At 37.5% G+C, this 18,325-nt stretch overlaps 1 protein-coding gene across 17 annotated transcripts in view; it reads right to left on the minus strand.

Annotated features, from left to right (window-relative positions):
• Positions 1–18,325, minus strand: part of LOC132156098 (myocyte-specific enhancer factor 2A-like) — a 91,628-nt gene that overhangs the window by 2,923 nt on the left and 70,380 nt on the right. For 5 of the 17 annotated variants that reach the window (XM_059564936.1, XM_059564933.1, XM_059564934.1 and 2 more), the window contains 7 exons: positions 18,096–18,227; positions 17,896–18,030; positions 15,737–15,962; positions 6,146–6,333; positions 4,177–4,203; positions 2,314–2,440; positions 1,960–2,083 (listed from right to left, as the gene is read on the minus strand). In XM_059564936.1, the coding sequence (XP_059420919.1) occupies positions 1,960–2,083; positions 2,314–2,440; positions 4,177–4,203; positions 6,146–6,333; positions 15,737–15,962; positions 17,896–18,030; positions 18,096–18,227 (959 nt within the window). The remainder of the gene's footprint in view (positions 1–1,959; positions 2,084–2,313; positions 2,441–4,176; positions 4,204–6,145; positions 6,334–15,736; positions 15,963–17,895; positions 18,031–18,095; positions 18,228–18,325) is intronic. The other 12 variants (XM_059564938.1, XM_059564937.1, XM_059564943.1 and 9 more) reach the window with 12 other exon arrangements.

An 18,325-nucleotide genomic window follows, 5' to 3' on the forward strand; every position in this document is an offset into this window, starting at 1 on the left:
GTGAGTCTTTTTGAATGTTTGAGTGTGTGAGCCTGTGTTTGAGTGTGTCAGTAAGTTTGTGAGTTTGAGTGTGTGTGTGTGTGTGTGTGTGTGTCTCCATCTCCAGGTCCAGGTTTGTGTGTGTGTGAGCAAAATTTGCAACAAGAAGTCTGTGGAGCAGTCATAGCATAGAAAGTGTAGCAATGGCATAGCAATGTAGCAATAGCAATGTCTTTAAAGGGATAGTTCACCCAAAAATGAAAATTCTATCATCGTTTACTCACCCTCAAGTTGTTCCAAACCTGTATGAGTTTCTTTGTTCTGCTGAACACAAAGAAAGATATTTGGAAGAATGTTTGTACTATGGAAGTCAATGGGGACAGAGATCTGTTTGATTCTGTCATTCTTCTAAATATCTTCCTTTGTGTTCAACAGAACAAAGAAACTCATACAGGTTTGGAACAACTTGAGGGTGAGTAAACGATGATAGAATTTCCATTTTTGGGTGAACTATCCCTTTAAGGTATCTGACACTAAGTGTTGGCAATGGAAATGTGTACTTGTCACTAAAAATATATGATATATTTATGATATATACATATACATACATACATTATATATATATATATATATATATATATATACATACATACATATATATATATATATTTAACTTAACCCCCCCCCCCCCCCCTTCCCCGGTCCCCAAACACCACCGCAAATAGAATCTAATTCTGTGGGAAACACTGATTTTTAAAGAAGTTTTTCTGCTCATCAAGCCTGCATTTATTTGATCAAAAATACAGAAAAAACAGTAATATTGTGAAATATTATTACAACTTAAAATAATAGTTTTCTATTTGAATATACTTTAAAAAAAATAATTTATTCCTGTGATGCAAAGCTGAATTTTCAGCATCATTACTCAAGCCTTCAGTGTCACATGTAACATCCGGTCTATCACATGATCATTTAGAAATCATTCTAATATTCTGATTTATTATGAGTGTTGGAAACAGTTCTGCTGTCTAATATATTTGATGAATAAAAGGTTAAAAAGAACTCCAAATTACTGACTGAGTATCACATGTTCTGAAAAAATATTAAGCAGCAGAACTGTTTCCAACTTTGATAATGAATCATCATATTAGAATGATTTCTAAAGGATCATGTGATAATGATCCTAAAAATTCAGCTTTGCATCACAGAAATAAATGATAATTTAAAGTATAATAAATTTAAAAACAATTATTTTAAATTGTAATAATATTTCACAATATTATATTTTTTTCTGTATTTTTGATCAAATCTATCTATCTATCTATCTATCTATCTATCTATCTATCTATCTATCTATCTATACATTTACAGTTGTCCTGTTACATGAAAACCCCACAGTTTATGGACAAAAACTAATTCTTATTAATACTTATAAAAACAAATATTATATTATTATAACAAAATTGATTCACTGCTTGTCTTTCTATCTATTCAAATCTGTATAAATACTAACATGACATAAATATTTATTATATTTTTTCTAATGATTTTAATTAATTACAAAAATAGGTTTCACAAAAGTCAATTTTGGGCATTAATGCTGCAAAAAAAATATCTTAAAAATAAGATACATTTAATTGACAAGCACAGTGACAAAAGCTATTATTAAAGTGGCATAAATGTAACAAAAATCATTCTAAACAGTTCCACCCTAACCTCATGCCATTGGTTTGTCTCTAATATTACAACTTAAGAATATTTCAGTTTTAAGCAAAATATGATTGTATATTCTTTTCTTTTAATTTTTATAGTGTAATATGGCATGGACATCAATCCATCCTTCCATTACAGTCTCTATAGAGAAAAAAAGCATATGGCAACTAAGAATGTATCTGACCCCATGCCTGGTCACATTAGTTAGTGTTCTGCAAACCTGTGTGTGTGTGTGTGTGTGTGGCTGTGCACATCTATGTTACTCACACCAGTGAGCTGAGGGCTGCCTGGCCCAGTTGATGCTGTTGCCATGCCGACATTGAGCCTATAGAGAGCCCTGGAGAGCCAAAGCCTTGCAGAGAGGAGAGCTCAGCACTGCTCAGGGAGTATTCTAGAGCAAAACAACACAACAACAATCAACAACACTCAAACACCTATGCACTCACACAGTCGAGCATTTCAAGTATTTTTATTATGCATTGAGCTCAGAGCTGGATGGTGTCATGAATTGTAGGGCCTTCCTCTTTTTTATTAAGCCACTCACTCAGAGAAGAATGAAGTTAAATTAAATCCTGAATGAATGCATACATTAAAGAGCAAAGAATTACTTTTTATACTTACCAGAGTTGTAGGCAGTGGGCATGCCTGAGTATACCAGGCCTTGTGGTGGCAGACTCGGGGTGGTGATGGAGACCACCGGTGTGGCCAGAGGCTGGGTTGACTGGGCACTGCTTATCCTGTGGGTGTTCTGTACAAAGGGCCAAATCCAGCAAGTTAATGAGATCCCACCATGGACATACATGGGTACTCTAAACAAACCATGTAAATCACTGTCATCAGAATAGTGTGATTTGGTGGAAATGATGTGGTAATACCACTCTGCACCAAAAAGAGGCGCTGCAGATTCATTCTAGTTAGAAATCGAATTGTTTTGCAGGTTGCTGTCAGTTAAACAGTTTTAATTCAGAAGCCCCTGGGTGATATAAGAAATAACGTGGCACAACTATATATTGTCTGTAAGGTCATTGCAAACTTTTGCAAAGGAATATGCAATAACCTGACTTAAGCACATGGATATATAGGAATATCCACAAACACATTCATATACAAGAAAACAAAATACCTATGAAACTCTCTCATGGGACATCTGATTATTCCCAGAGTCTCAAAATGTTCTGATCAGAAACTTTTCCCTGTCTGAGCATGGGAAAAATTGCTCAGAACTTGCTCATTCAAAACCCTGGGACTTATTGGACATGTCAGTTTAGGGATCAATTTTTTCCAAAGATGTTTCTACTAAAATGCCTTAACAGAAATAGAAATAAATAAACAATTATTGACCAAGTAAGAGTATAGAGCTTTACAATTATGAGGAAAAAGTGGTATAATTTGCAGATAAATATTTGAGTTTATATTGAAAAGAGTTCTGATTGCAGATTTAATCTTGATGAATCTGAGACACAGTTGTGGTCTCTTCTGAAACTCTCAAGAGAAAAACGAGAGGCTAGAGGAAACATCTTAAATTGCTCTCTATTTAATGTCACTGCCGTTTAGGAGAAAGAATCGGTATTAACATTACTGATATTAAAGAGATCTGAGATTATTTACAGGATCTGAAAATGTGTCATCCAAGTACCATTCAGCATACAGTGAAATTACATACTCACCACAAGCCAACCGTGTGTGCACACACATGTGCGCACACACATACATTTGGTCCCCAACATAGGAAATACCAGGTACACTCATACACATACAAACACACACACACACACACACACACACACTTAGTGAAAAAAAAAAACTTGGAAATGCATATTCAAATCAGAGCAATTTTGCTCAGTTTTATATTAGCTGAGTTTGAGAGAATTTTTTCTCTCTCAAAAAATTATCCTCAACTGATGACATCATTTTGGACTTGATTCCATTTTACAGACATCATCATAAATAATCAGAGCCCAGGCCAAAAATCCAGAAACACAATAGAATAAGAATTTGGCAAATGCTCAAATATGTTGACTGTAATAAAATGTTTTATGCAGACTGTGTTTCTTAACATTGTGCTTTGACCCATGCTTTTATGTTGTTTCAGTATTAAAACTAATACTAGGTTTATTGGTGAAATCTTAAAATAATAACTAATAATTGCATCTTTGGGGATTTTATGGATTCATCATTCTCCTTACTTCGAATACACCCACCACATTCTTCCTTTAGCACAAACACATACATTTCTGAACATACTGTGGGTCTTTTAAACTACCTTAAAAAGGCTCAGAACATGCAGTGTGAGTCACACACAACGCAGACCAGACATCCACACAATACTCAAAAGTTCATCCAGTTAATGTTGGGTTTAGTCGATCTTCATCTCAAGCTGTGGAGGCATTTCTCTAAGCTGAGTGTGGATTTGCTAGTTAAAGTGTGGTTTTAAAACCAAACTGAAAGCTTATCAGCTTTCCCAAGGCATTCAGTGAAACTCACCAACTCCATCTCTTCCTCCTCCGACTGCTTCCAACAGAAAAGAGCAAATGATGCTGTCAGTAAAGAACCAGGTGGCACACCTAAAGCTGAGCAGGGTCAACCCACCGTTCTCACCAGGATGTGCCTTTAAACTAACTTATTCAAATTCAGAGACTGAAGCGTGAACTGAACGCTGCCTCAGGTTACTTGCAATAAAACTGGAAATTCAAATCCAGAGTCAAATTCAAATAAAAGTCAAATTTGTTGGCACTAAATACGCAACGTTTACATTCCTCAAGGCCATGTAGTTTGTCCGACACAGCAGTTAGGTAAATGTAAGATGACTTCCAGTGCAAAATGCTGAACAAAGGGAGAATAAAAGTGTTTTTTTAAGTCCTTGGAAGGGGAAAAAAATCATTGAGCTTGACTTCACAGCTAGGATGTTCTTAACCTTTGACCTCAGACACTCATCCATACAGGAGTTTGTTTGTCCGATAAATAATTTTGCATCCATTGGCAGAGCTGTACACTTGACTTAATTGATTATTTACAAGAGGGGAACAGTAAACACTCGGCTAAATGAGAGGTAGAAAATGTAGCTGTTAACTTATGAGAATATAAGAATTCATTAATATATATATATATATATATATATATATATATATATATATATATATATATATATATATATATATATATATATATATATATATATATACACATTTTAATTTATATGTAAAACTATATATTTGTAATTTAAAAAACATTTTTAATTAATATTTATTTATATAATATTTATAATTTTTATTTTTAATTTTTTTATTTTTCAGTTTCAACTCCAAATCTCTGTTTTTGTTTTTTGTTGGTCAATACAATAGTGACAAGTGCTAGTCAGTACTGTAATCCAAAGAGTCTCTCTATGTGCATTCTCATTCTCATTGAAAGTTCTGTACAATACTTTTTGCCCAAATGAGAATTTTAGAGTGTTAATTTTTATCTCGTCATGTGCATATATCCCTTTGTTCAAAGCCAGCTGACAGTGTGGAGCTGTACAGTATTGAGGACGTTGAGACTGTCTTTATACCAGCACTCAATCAATAACAGTAGGGAGACACGACAAGGGCGACAAGATATTATCTGGCTCACACTCTGGGCTTCTGATTAAGCCTTCATCCCCACTCTGTCACACTGCGATGTGATTAATTTAATGCCATTATGTACTAATGACAGCCTGTCTGCAGGCACACTCACAGGCCCCGCCTTAGTCTGTCTGTCTTAGGCAGTTCATTCACACACACACACACACACACACAAAAGGACACTCGCCAAAAATATACACAAATGAATAATCCTCTGGGCTTCTTACTACTGATGACTTCAGATGCCACGAGCTTGGCATGTGGGATTTGTTTTGATTCATGATGGGTAAGAAATGTACCGCTTCCAGATGATGCCGTTGTATTCCATATACTCCCATGCATATGTATATTTACGCTGAGCTAAGAGAGTCCTACGTAACCTCAGCGCTATTTACCAAACAAGATTCTATACATGTGCCATGCTATAGAATAAACCCAAGCAGCTTCTTCAGTTGAAATGAACCAATTATTGACCGTTTTTAAACATAATAATATCCTTTTTTTCTGTTTCCCATTTTATATTTTAGTGATTAATGAGGCTGACAGGTGGGTGTAGCCTCAGGTGCTGAATGTGGCCAGAGCTCTCTGCACCTTAATTATAATCATTTGAGAGGCCCTCTAATTCTTAGATGAATAATAAAAGGAGTGAGGGTACCTGGATTTCTGGTATTTTTCTCCACTGCTCTGCTTGCTGTATAACTGACACTATTTTAGTTTCATTTCACTGTCAGTGAACTGGTCCATAATTTCACTCTTTTCAAACTGTTGCGAGTGCTAATCAACACTATTTTTCAAGTTGATTTGGAGCAACAATAGATGTGTGCATGAAGAATCAATTCTTCTATACTCACCAGGGGTGGCATCATGCCCTTGCTGGATGGGGGGATGACGACTCTTAAGTCTGGCTTGCGGCTACCGATGCCCATGTTGACCCCCTGTGGCGGCGGTGACTTCGCAGGCATGACTTTACCAAGCCCGTTCCCGCTGGGTGTACCCAGAAGCCCCGGCGAGCCCCTCTGGTTAACGAAGCCATTTCCTGCTGAGACACACATATGGGCGGAAAGCATCATGGGATTGTGCTCTAATCGACCAATCCCCAACAGCCATCAGTCGATCCGACGACATGCCATTTCCCAGCTGCAGACGTAGCATCTCATAGCACGCAACGTTAAGTGTTCCCGACCCTCTGGGAAAGTACTAATAAGACTCTGGTAATTATCCCACACATTTACAAAAATAAAACATACATTTTGAAATCGATGAGCCTGTTGGTTCTGCTGGTGTACAATGGCAAGCAAAGCTGTCTTTGTGTGTCCCAGGATGAGGAAAGCAATTCAGTTTAACAAATGTAGTGTGACTTGAGCTCTTTAAGAAGGAATGGCTAAAGTCATTACAAATGAGTGCAGCCATTCACTGCTATCAAAGGCAATTAAAGTGCTATTTTGGAGAAGAAATCTAAAAACTTTGGTGGGGTGTCATTGATATGTTTACATCTGCTGTACTTTGCCATTCCTAGTTCGAAACTGAACTACAGCTACTTTAATTCAGAACTTTCTCCTGCTGCATCTAGTGCAAATGGATACATTTAAAATGTGAATGTTAAATGTTAGCACATGCTGCAATGATCCAAAAAAGCGCAATTAGAGGAACCCAGCATCAGTCTGCAGAACATCAACAACAAATACTGAAAAGTTTGTGTGTGGATGATGTCATCACATGAGAACGAACAGGCTAATCCATCAAGTCTGCACCTGACTGACCTCACACCCGTATCCTATATATATTGCAGGTTTATGGTTTCATGTGAATGTCAGAGCTTTACAAAGATGTCGTTCTACCATCTGCTGGCCCACATTGTTAGCAAGTTCCTTCACACAACCATGTGAAATATTCTCTAACAATTATGGGTCATTTACCCACACGATGTGTAACCTCCAAAGACAAACACAGGAATTACAATTGGCCGCCGTTCAAACCAAAAGCACAATCAACCCTAAGGTCTCTGTTTCAATGTTTTCTCTCGTCAGTATGAAAAAATGCTGAGCAACTAAACAACAACCATCAGGCAAACAAGTGCAATGTCTTTTGGTTTTCAGAAAAGGTCAATTTCATTTCCATTTGCTTGGAACTGTGCATACAGCAAAGTGCAATGTCATTTCCGTGTGTTTTTCTTCATAACAGCAGCTTGATTAAATGTTAGTCATGGGGCTTTTTCTGCCCCCCACCCAATGCTCATTTCCTGTGGGGGCTTCTTGTGGGACAGCAAGAGAGAAGGCCATCATCAGAGAGACAGAGAGCAGAGACATGCACTTACTGTGTCTCCGTTAAAGCACGCCTCTGCTGAGAGCGACACCTACACGTAACGCTCACAACTCAATCTGTAATATATGCTTTTTATTTCTGGGCTATATCTACAGACTCAATATCTATATCTTTATCAATATCTAAAAAATACAAAAAAAAAAAAAAAATAAACAGACGGGAAACAATCAAATTAAGTGGGCCCAGGAAATGATCCAAGCAAGATTTCAAATAGGGTCACACACATAGCATGTAGGTAAATTTACATTTAGAAATTCCATTTAATTTAAATGTGCAATATAATATATTAATATATAATATGATATATACAATATATTTTTTTTATTAATAACAATCATTTACATTTATTGTACAACTATCTTATCTATATTATAGAATCTTAGAACTTAGAATGCATATGAAATCTTAGAACTGCAAACTTCAATTTGCATTATGTAATACTTTGCTGACTAAATGCAGAAAACCGTATTAATGAAGAATAAGTAGGTGTGTCTTAATTTTTGACTGGTACTGTCACTGTTTATTCAGTTGACAGGAAATATAAGATGAATGTAAGCACTGGAGTGTGTGAACCTTTAGTGAGAGGGAGGAAAATATCTTGTAATTACTGTAAAAAAGCACAGCAGCAGTGCATTACTCTGATAATGATCAAAAGGAGGGAGGATGATATCATTAAGTTGAAATGCTCCCAATTTCTGAAAAAGGCGCCTGTTCTCAAAAAGGCGGAATGTGTAACTGAGGCCCTACTGAGACATAAGCAGCTCTGATTCTGAGCTGTAACCAGTGTCCCCACCCCTCTCGCTCTTCAAACACAGTGTCTATGTAAGTCGCACATTGAATCCTCTCATACTGAACAGAGTGAACCCAATGTCACAATTCCTAAATGAACACCAAATACAGAAGAGTTATGTCAAATTACATTGTTGTCTTCAACAATGCTGCTTACTTTCATAAAATAAGTTTCTCGCTCAGCTCTGAGTAATGCATGATCCTGTGGGAGCATGGTTACATAATGACCCACTTTTCAAAACAAATAATTTGTTTCTTTTCAAAGCAAGGCTGTTTTGATATAAGACACCAGATAAGTCCTAACCATTTATAAGTCATCATTACCTTGAGCAACGTAGTGTCTTCAGAGGGGCAAGTATGCATGAATGAGAAAAGACTAATGGATTTCAGAATCAAACCTTCGCCTCCCTAATAGATTAAGAGGAACAGAGTCCAAATTCTAATTATAGTCTTAATTAATGAGGCTGAACAGTACCTCTTTAACGGGTGCAGCCATATTGTTTTGGCTCTGGAAATCATGCACAGGAACAATGTGAGCTGGGAAAAGAGTTCCAAATGTTGGTGCCAAAAAATGAAAAAATTCCAATTCATATTTTACTTGGAGAGTCCTTTGAACAATAAAAAAAAAAATAATAATAATAAAATAATTTGTAATACCTCCATGAGGAAGACTGAGAGGACTAGATCGGGATGACTTGGACCTCAAGATATTGTTAAAGGTGCTGTATGTAAGTTTTTGACTCTACTAAAGCATAAAATACTATAATATATATGCAGATATTAAAAAAAAAACATGCTATGTAAACACTCTTGTTTATCTGAAAAACAATCCTACAGTCATTCTCCTTTGAAAATGTGTGTTCTGGGCCGGAATGTCGGTCTCTGTTTTGGTTTATGAAACCGCCCACTACCAATTTACCCAATTGTATTTTGGCACCCGGATGCATAACAAAGATACAACTCTGTTTTTAACAGAGAAGGTCTACTCAAAACTGAATTCCGGACTGCCTCAAAGATCGGCTCATCAGATTACTAATTGGTGCTCATCAGAACACAAATTATGTATTTCTGGAACCATTATGTTTGCATCACATCCTCTTTGTGCACGATCATGCATTGTGAACTTTGGCATAACCTGCAAGCTGAGAGCTTGCTCTTGTTAGCTAGAATAAGGTGTCTTTATCACATCAGCTTGTAGTGCCAAATCTATTGCAGTGCACTAATTGAATGTGTGGGATCTGCTCGTCTAATGTATCAGCCACACCTCTGTGATCCCATGATGAAAGCATATCTAACAAGACTTCACATTGTTTCACTTTTAATTAAATTAAGTTGCCAAACCGTCAACTTAGTTGCTTGAACAAATTTAATATAAGGCATTTTATCTCTTTAATACCTAACACTCCAGTATTATCAGAAAACACAAGGTCCTAACACGTTATGTCTCGTGGTTATCCAATTAAGCAGGCTTATGATGTACTAAACTTCTGACTTTTCTCAATTAGATTTCAAGGCAATCATTCAACAACCACAAATACTGAAGTAATGTTGGGGAATAGGATATTAAAGTAATATATTATATACTATATAAGTGAAAAGAAGATAATTTTCTGAAATACAGATACAGTATACACTTATTTAGATGATGAAACTTTATTACTTAATTTATATTCATTTGAATTATTGTTGATGAATTAAGAATAATTAAAAATGTATTAATAATAATCACTTATATATATATATATATATATATATATATATATATATATATATATACACACACATATATATATATATATATATATATATATAAAAATACAACACATATTATATAAAATCGAATAATACTGTATAAATATATAGAAAAATATGGCAAATAAGTAAAAAAAATTAATCCATCATTGACATTTTGTCTGCTTAAGTCTGGGTCTAGATCGATTTGAAAAATTCACCACGTGGGAAGAGATTTTTTTCTCTTCCGTGTCAATATAAAAAACCAGTGCCAATGATTTGTTAGTCAACAACGGGATCTAGGTAATTTGAGAGAAACTAGGCCTTCTGTTCCCCGCAAAAATCAACAACAAAATAATATCTGAAACGAAGATGATCTGAAACCAAACATTCTGCTGGAATCGTGCTGAGCTGCCACATCAGAGAACTCTGAGAGGAAACTAAGCCATTTTGTTTCACAGTGCTGATGATTCATCCTGACCTCCAGCAACTGTACATAGTTAGGTAACACCGAATCGCTTCAAAAGAGAAAGACTTGTGCTACAGCACGAGCCTGATATTTCACGAACCAAAAGATTCATTTGCACCCCAATTGGGCATGTCAGCATGATGAAAAAGCTTTCTTTCCCCAAAGAGGAGAGCCGGTGTATTTGCTTAGATTAATGCTTGGATCCTCTTCACCATTCCTTTGGCTTAACTGGTGATCAGATAATTGCACTGAACTCATTCAGGCAATATGAGGTTGCTCTACACAGGGGAGAGGGTAGAAGAAGAGTGAGTGACTGAGATGTCCCTGCTCCCTTAGAGCCTTCTGCTTGTGAAAAATCTGAAGTATGCAAGGAATGGCCATCTGACAGGAGCACTGAAGTGGTTTCTCTCCAAGGCAGCCACACTGGTCGAGGCTATTTGGAACAAACAACAGCTGTGCTATGTGATCAGAGATCCAAAGTGCGCTATGTGACCACAGAGCCAAAGGCCTGAGACCTCTGGGCACACGCTCCTCGCCACACCCTATAATGCCACTGTCAATGAAGCACTGTACGTCCAGTACCTTAAATCTCCCCAGATACTCTGGGCTGGGCCATCACTAGACCTGGACTAGAGTGGCTACAGCCCCAAATCTTCCCTGAATAAAAAGTAATTTAACTTCAATTGCATTTATTCATGGTAAATTAATAAACAAAGTACACCATACAGGTATATTCATCAACAAGTGGCCTAAAATTCTTAATATTTCTCAAAACAAGAGTCAAAACTAGTTGCGGATTCAAGCATTAAAGATGACAGCAAAGAAGGCAGTGTTATCAAATGAAAATTATCAGTAAAATTATCAAATGAACTTATCAAGCACCTCCATATGATCAGTATTGTATCTAGTAGGTATTGAAAAGTCCATTTTTAATTTTACGCAAAATACAATATTCACAGAGTTATTAGATCATGTTTTCTCCCTTTTTATTCCAAATTACGACAAACGCCAGTCTCCCTTTTTTGGAGAACGCGATATATCCACTCAACCAATCACAGTGCACCATTCCATGCACTGTAAACAGTAACAACAAATCACAGTGCACCATTCCACACACTCTAGACAGTAATGGCGTCGTTCTGAATACACCCGGCATCTTACTTAGTACTTTGTGATAAACAAACAAGGGCACGCGCATCTTGTCAGTGAAGCCGGTTTTGTGATTAATATTACCGGTAAATCTCCATCACGTGCTTTCAGATGGCTATATTTTTATATTATATTTTTATTAATGTTTTTTATTAATTTAGTAATTTTTTTAACATGGCAAAGATTTTGCATGCACTTTTGGAAGTTGAATGTAAGGGAAATGTCATTTTGGAATTTCTGTGTTCTAATGAGATATTGTTGTGAAATTTTATTGCTGTAATTAATTTATAGTATTAACCAGATGACCTGTTGAATTCATTTTGGAAGTGATGACTGATGAATGTATTTTTAGTCCCCTGCCTGTATATACTGTAAGATTAGTATTGACCAAATTCATTCCTTCACATTTTGAATTCCAATTTAAATGGTGTAGATATTTTTGCATTATGATACAGCATTAATCGGCTAACCCCTGGGTGTAATTTATATCTAGCAACATCCTTGTTTCAAATCTCTAAATATTGATTCTACAGAGATAAGCTACTGTCGCAAAGGGACTGTGCTAGTGGGGACTGGCTCATAAATGTCTGATAATTATTATAAGACTGATGAGAGGGATCAGGCGCATAATAGCAATGAATTCTACACTATGTTACTGAAAAATTACTCTGAGGTATTCATTACTAAAAAGCTCTGAGTGTTATACTGTACATGATCTCATATGAGACTCAAAAAACAATATTATCTCCCACTGTGTACATTCAATCAAGTGAGTCTCGGACACTTAGCACTCAGTAAGGACAAATGTGTGTGTGTGTGTGTGTGTGCGTGTGTGTGCGTGTGTGTGTGTGTGTGTAGTGTAGTGTAGTGTACGGTAGTGTAGTGTAGTTGGCAAAAAGATGGTTAAATACCACCTGTCTCTGCCTCTCACTGCCACAGAATGCTTATGACCGGTTGCCTGGTCATTGTGCACAACAGTCTAAGAGGGATGTCATGGTCCGAATGCTTGCAGGGTTCTGCTGGGGCAGGCATTTAGCAGGCTTACGCCAGCCGTATAAGGACTGCTACAGTACCAGGAAAACAGATGCACCTGTCAATAGGGGGAAGGAAACTCAAGGGGGCCGGGGGGGGGTTGAAGGCAGGGGACCGGGGCCTTAAAGGAAATGCTGAGTTTATTTACCTGCCTGTCTGAATCAGCTGCTGAAACACAGTTAACTGTTTCGTGCAGAACACATGCAGACACCGACACATCCACAGACAGAATGGAACTTCTTGCTGAGCTGCACCTGCACTACGTCTAATGATGCAGGTTGACTTCATAGTGATAACTTTACAAGTTTTCCAGAAAAAAAACTCTTCAAGATCATGTGAGAGAGCATGAATCTCACAGCCTGTTGTTCCAGCAGTCAAGCTCTTTTGCTTGGGTGTTTTATAACATTGAAAAAGAAGCCCTAGTCTTTCGCTGACATAGACAAAGAGGCCCACTAGAGTACGAAGACAACACTTGTATTTGTAACTGTCAGGGTGTAACAGTTGGACACATGACCTTGTGAGCGTCCTTGGTGACTTGACAGTGTGTGTACACACAAGCAGCAGGCAGAGATGCTTGCAGCTGCCGCCATTTTCCGTCATCACATGACTGTTTACACCCACTCTTTCAAAAGGCCAAACCCACAAATCAGCTCTGGCAAAACTTAATGCTCTTCCATCTGGAGTCCTGTGACACAACCTCTGAGGTTTTCTGTGAATGATAATTGCAATATGCTATTTTTTTTTCATGAGAAGCCATAGAAAAACCCTTGATAATATCTTTTTTATGTCCTCATAAAGGGCAGAGTCACTTCAACATCCATCACTGGCTCATAACGGTTTGGCCTAGATTTCCAAATATCAAGAGAGAGAAGTGGGTGGTGTTCTCTACTGTAACATGCCAGTTTTACTCTAAGCAGAGGAGATGTGATTGAGGGAGACCCGCTTATCCAGTGGCATGAGGAGCAGCTGTAAAGATGGTGCTACTCCATTAGGATGAAGAAAGAGGGCGACATACGTCCTGAAAATTATATCCGCTATTACAAGTCAACCATATCAATCATAAAAACAGGAAGCAGATTCAGAAACCCCTGCGAAGCAAAACATCTATTGACACAGGAGCTGATGATGTCACCCCATAGGACTTACCCTCAGGGCTGGAGCCGACACCGCTCGGCATTGTGAGCTCTGTGAGGGCACCCAGCATGTAACCTAATGAGACGCACAAAATGAGATGATTAACCATCTGCATCTTTTATCTCCGAGTGTGTGGATACATGTGTGTGACAGACTAGCCTTCACACACAGCGTTCTGCTCCCTTTAGTGTGTCAAACACATTTCAATGTTGCAGAATTTTAAGGAGCGAGAGTGCTAACCTGCTAAAGCAAGAATCACTAATACTGATGAACAAACCTTGCTCATACTGAACAAACCCTTAATTTGAAGTATTAAACTTTGGGATGTGTTGGGACGACTTGTGAGCAGAAGGGTGATATTATTTATCTAAGGGATCTGACAACTTTCGCCTATAAGGCAATACAATTTTTTAAGGTGTAAACACGAAATGACTGCTGTTCCTGCCTGCTGCGTTATTAATTCAAAATATTAAAGAAATGTAGAAGCTCAATGCGGAGAAGATCTTGATAAAGGTTAAAACCGAAACCAAGCCATTTGCACAGAACACATATTCAGCACATTTTTTAGATGGACAAATATGACAAGAGATGTATCTAAAGCCATGCAAAGTTAAAACAATTTAAACTTTAAGAAAACGCTTCACAAATTTGTGGAGGTTTATTCCTTTTCACTACGTCTCATCTGTGTGAATGGCGCTTCGGCTCTTTGGATTAAGCAATGCATAAATACACGATGCTGTTTTGTTCATAATTGTTTATGAAATTTACTAAATTATATTTGACTTATTAGTGAATTTAGATGTAATGTGTTTTTTTTAATAGAGTTACTTCCTTGCGTTGACTATTTAAATGCGCTGCATTATTTTGCTTATTATTACTTTGACCTCAAAGATAGAACAGACTAGCATCAAAGCAAAGAAATGTGAATGTAAACATATCTGATTCAGTCCGTCACACAAGATAATCTCAATAAAATTTTGCCATCTTGATTTCAAGCAATATTTGTACTGACGAGTACAACCTCCAGAGAGTGTTTGCTGGCCTGTGGAGGGTGAGTGTTTGGGTTTTGTTGAGGTCAGTGATGGGTGCTGTTGGAACATCAAACATTATTTTGCAGCGATGCAGTGCAGCAGTGATTTTGCACTTTACTATGATCATGCTTCCCTCCTACATAGCAACAGAGATAAAAGGATGACTAATATGTCCAGAGCAGAAAAACATGCATTTAACTCTCGTGCTATAACTTGAAGACATATAAGTTGCGAAAGGGAGAAATGCAAATCAGCTATTTATGGATTTTCAGGTTGCAAGGTTCCTCATAAAGGTTCAGCATAAATCTAAAAAGCTTTCTGCTGCATCTATTATAACAGAAAAATGTTTATGAAACACATTTACTGTGATCATATCGGTCTGTCTCTCATTGTTCACACTAGGGGTGGTGCGGCCCAACCAGAGCCCACTGCTGTCAGACCACCTTAAAGATCAGATGGTATTAAAGCCTACTGTCGTCATGAAGACCGCTAACTGATCTCACTTCTGTTCCACCTGTGCTAAGTGCTGAGAAGGTGTGCAACACAAAGCATAACAAGAAACATATAGATGTCTGTACACAGCAGCTGGGAAACAACATTACTGTTCCATTACTACATATTTCTCAATGTGAGATATAGAAAAACAACATCTTGAATTTTCAAAGCAAAGCAATAAGACAGAAAACACATCTCTTGATATATAATACATTATATTCTTTGAAATTGCAGAACCTGCCCCACTTTTGCTGGTAGAATTGAAAAAACGTTGAGGGAATAGCACTAACCTGCGCTGCCTGTGCTGGGGGGCCTCTGTGGGGGCCCAGCAGACACTAAGTTTCTGTGCAGTGAACCCTGAGGAGGAGACAGCATGGCACTGTCACTCAGAGAGGCAGTGGCGGCCGACAGGCTCTGGCTGCTCAGAGAGGCCCCGGGGTTGTAGGACATGCCGTTGGGGTTCGTCACTGGCACAGCCACATGCATGGAGAAGTTCTGCGGGGGCAAGGCCGTCGGCTGGAAGAGAGACACACAAATATGGCTTTATGTGGGAGGCATCAAAGACTCTTAAAGTAACCTGTCATGCTTATATTTCATCTAAATATCCCAGTATCAAAATTGACATTCACACAGATGCTAAATGATATCTCAAGAAGAAACGATACAATCAGGGAATGGTGGCGAGTTGGTTCTGTGCAGCGTTCAAATTCATTTAGCCTGGATATTCAGGTAGAATTGCCCATGATGGTATGCTGCATATATCTTCAGGCTTCTAGTAGAAGTGAAAGATGACCCCTGAGCTTTGGTGCTTTTATCGTACAATGGAGGAAAACAGGAGATAGATTGCCGGGTGGAAAAATGGTTATCTCGGGATCACCTTGGGCTGTTCAAAAAGTCCGACGTACAGTGAGAAATACTCCTGGAAAACAATTCTCCTATTGGGAGTCATTTTCACTGTGCCCGGGACACCCATTTTGACCAAGGTTCAATACATAAAACAACATCTTGGGATGAGAAATATTACAAAGGCATGCAAATTTGGGAAATATCTTGAAATAGCTTTTGAGTTAAACATGGCTATAGCCAGCACTGCACTTGGCCCTTGGACTTGGACAAAACACAACAAATAAAACACACAGGAAAACACAATATACTTTGATTTCTTTGTAATCAATATACATACATTTTATATGGTGGGGGAAAAGAGGTGAAATAACTACAAGTAATCATATGGCAGCAACACTTGCATCTTAATCAATTCAACAGGCAGTGCATTGCTGACTATCCATACAGTTATCCAGAGTAAGTGTGAGCAATGACAGTATTCACTTAATAGTAAAGCGAGCCAGTTAGTGAAAATATTAGTGTGTTAATGACACAAAGAACTCGAGCTCTGTTTATGTCCATTCGGTGCAGTGAAAACATCATCTGGCACCCACTATCATGTGCAGAATGTTATGGTCACAACCCAATAAGATCACTATTGTCTCAATTAAAAAAAAAAAAAAAGATTTTGTAACTAAATATTCAGAGATTTATTTGTTACCAGCTTGAACTTGAAAATGGATCAGCTATTTGATTGTGCTAGGACTCTGGTTTTTGGAAGAACTAAAGAAATTGTCCAGGGAGATCAACAAAAAACCCAGGTGTTGACACCCACCAGAAAGAGTGAGACTAAAAGAAATCAGTTCTAATGAGTGGAGAAGAAATGGTGTGAGAGTCTCTCCATCTTTATACGGTGGCAAATCTTCTCCATCACATGACCTGGACAGAGCACAGCACTGAGAGAAAAGATTCAATTTCCAGGTCTTTTGGGGAGAGTGCTGGGAAGAACACATCAATTACCTCAACCAATGAATCTGTCAGTATTCTAGCCAAAAGGTGGACATAGAGACATTCTCTTTGAAAAAACAAAATACTGTAAATAGATCACAATTGTACTATCACGCCCAAAAACCGAAAAAATGTTTTTACATTTATAAATTTGGAAATAAACAGGTTTGTGAAGTTGAATATAAGCTAATTTGAGATGTTAACTTAAAGTGAATTCAACTTTTCATTTAAAAATTAATGCTGATGATATAATTTGCAATTAAAAATGTCTTCAACTACAAAATGTAAAAATCTAAATGTTATACCCTAAGTGTGTGTACAGTATCTAATAAGTGCTTATTATTTTAGAAATTGATCAAAAAATGTTTCAGTTGTGATCTTACTAATGTGAAAGGTTTAAAAATTGTGATCTTATTAGGGTGAGAGAAAAAGGCTGCAAAATCAATGAGGAAAAGAGTGCACTTCTAACAGACAAAAAAAAGAGAGTATGCTTAAAAAAAACTGTGGACAGAGGTTGCAGGGTAATGCAGGAGGCAATGAAAAAAAAAGTGTGTGTGTGGGGGGGGGGGTTATCCTTTGTGCCACAAAGCCAAGCAAAAACGTTGCATTTACTTACGATTTTATGATTTCGCATCATATTATCAAACTCTTCATTAATTTTTTTATATTTTTCTTCTGTGTGAGGGGTGAGGACATATGAGGCGTCAGGATCCGGGCTATCACAGCCTCTGTGTTCTTTCTTGTTAAGCGCCTGTAGTGAACATCAACATAAAAAGAGGGATCAACACAAAAAGGCAAGAAGGAAGCAGTACTTACACCACAGCGCTTGTACATTAAATCACTCTCTTCGTTTAGTTTGCCGAAACGATCATCCAAGAGGGGACTGTGACCGAAACAGTCATCTGGGTCAGGACTGGCACAGTCATTATGGCCTTTGTTTCTTAATTTCTGAAAATGAAATAGGAAAATTCACACATACATAGACATATGTAAACCCACACAGCTGTTATCGTTGGATTTATTTAAACACTGCAAAAGCAATTTAT

The sequence above is a fragment of the Carassius carassius genome, chromosome 13 (genome assembly GCF_963082965.1).
Source record: "Carassius carassius chromosome 13, fCarCar2.1, whole genome shotgun sequence".
NCBI lineage: Eukaryota > Metazoa > Chordata > Actinopteri > Cypriniformes > Cyprinidae > Carassius > Carassius carassius.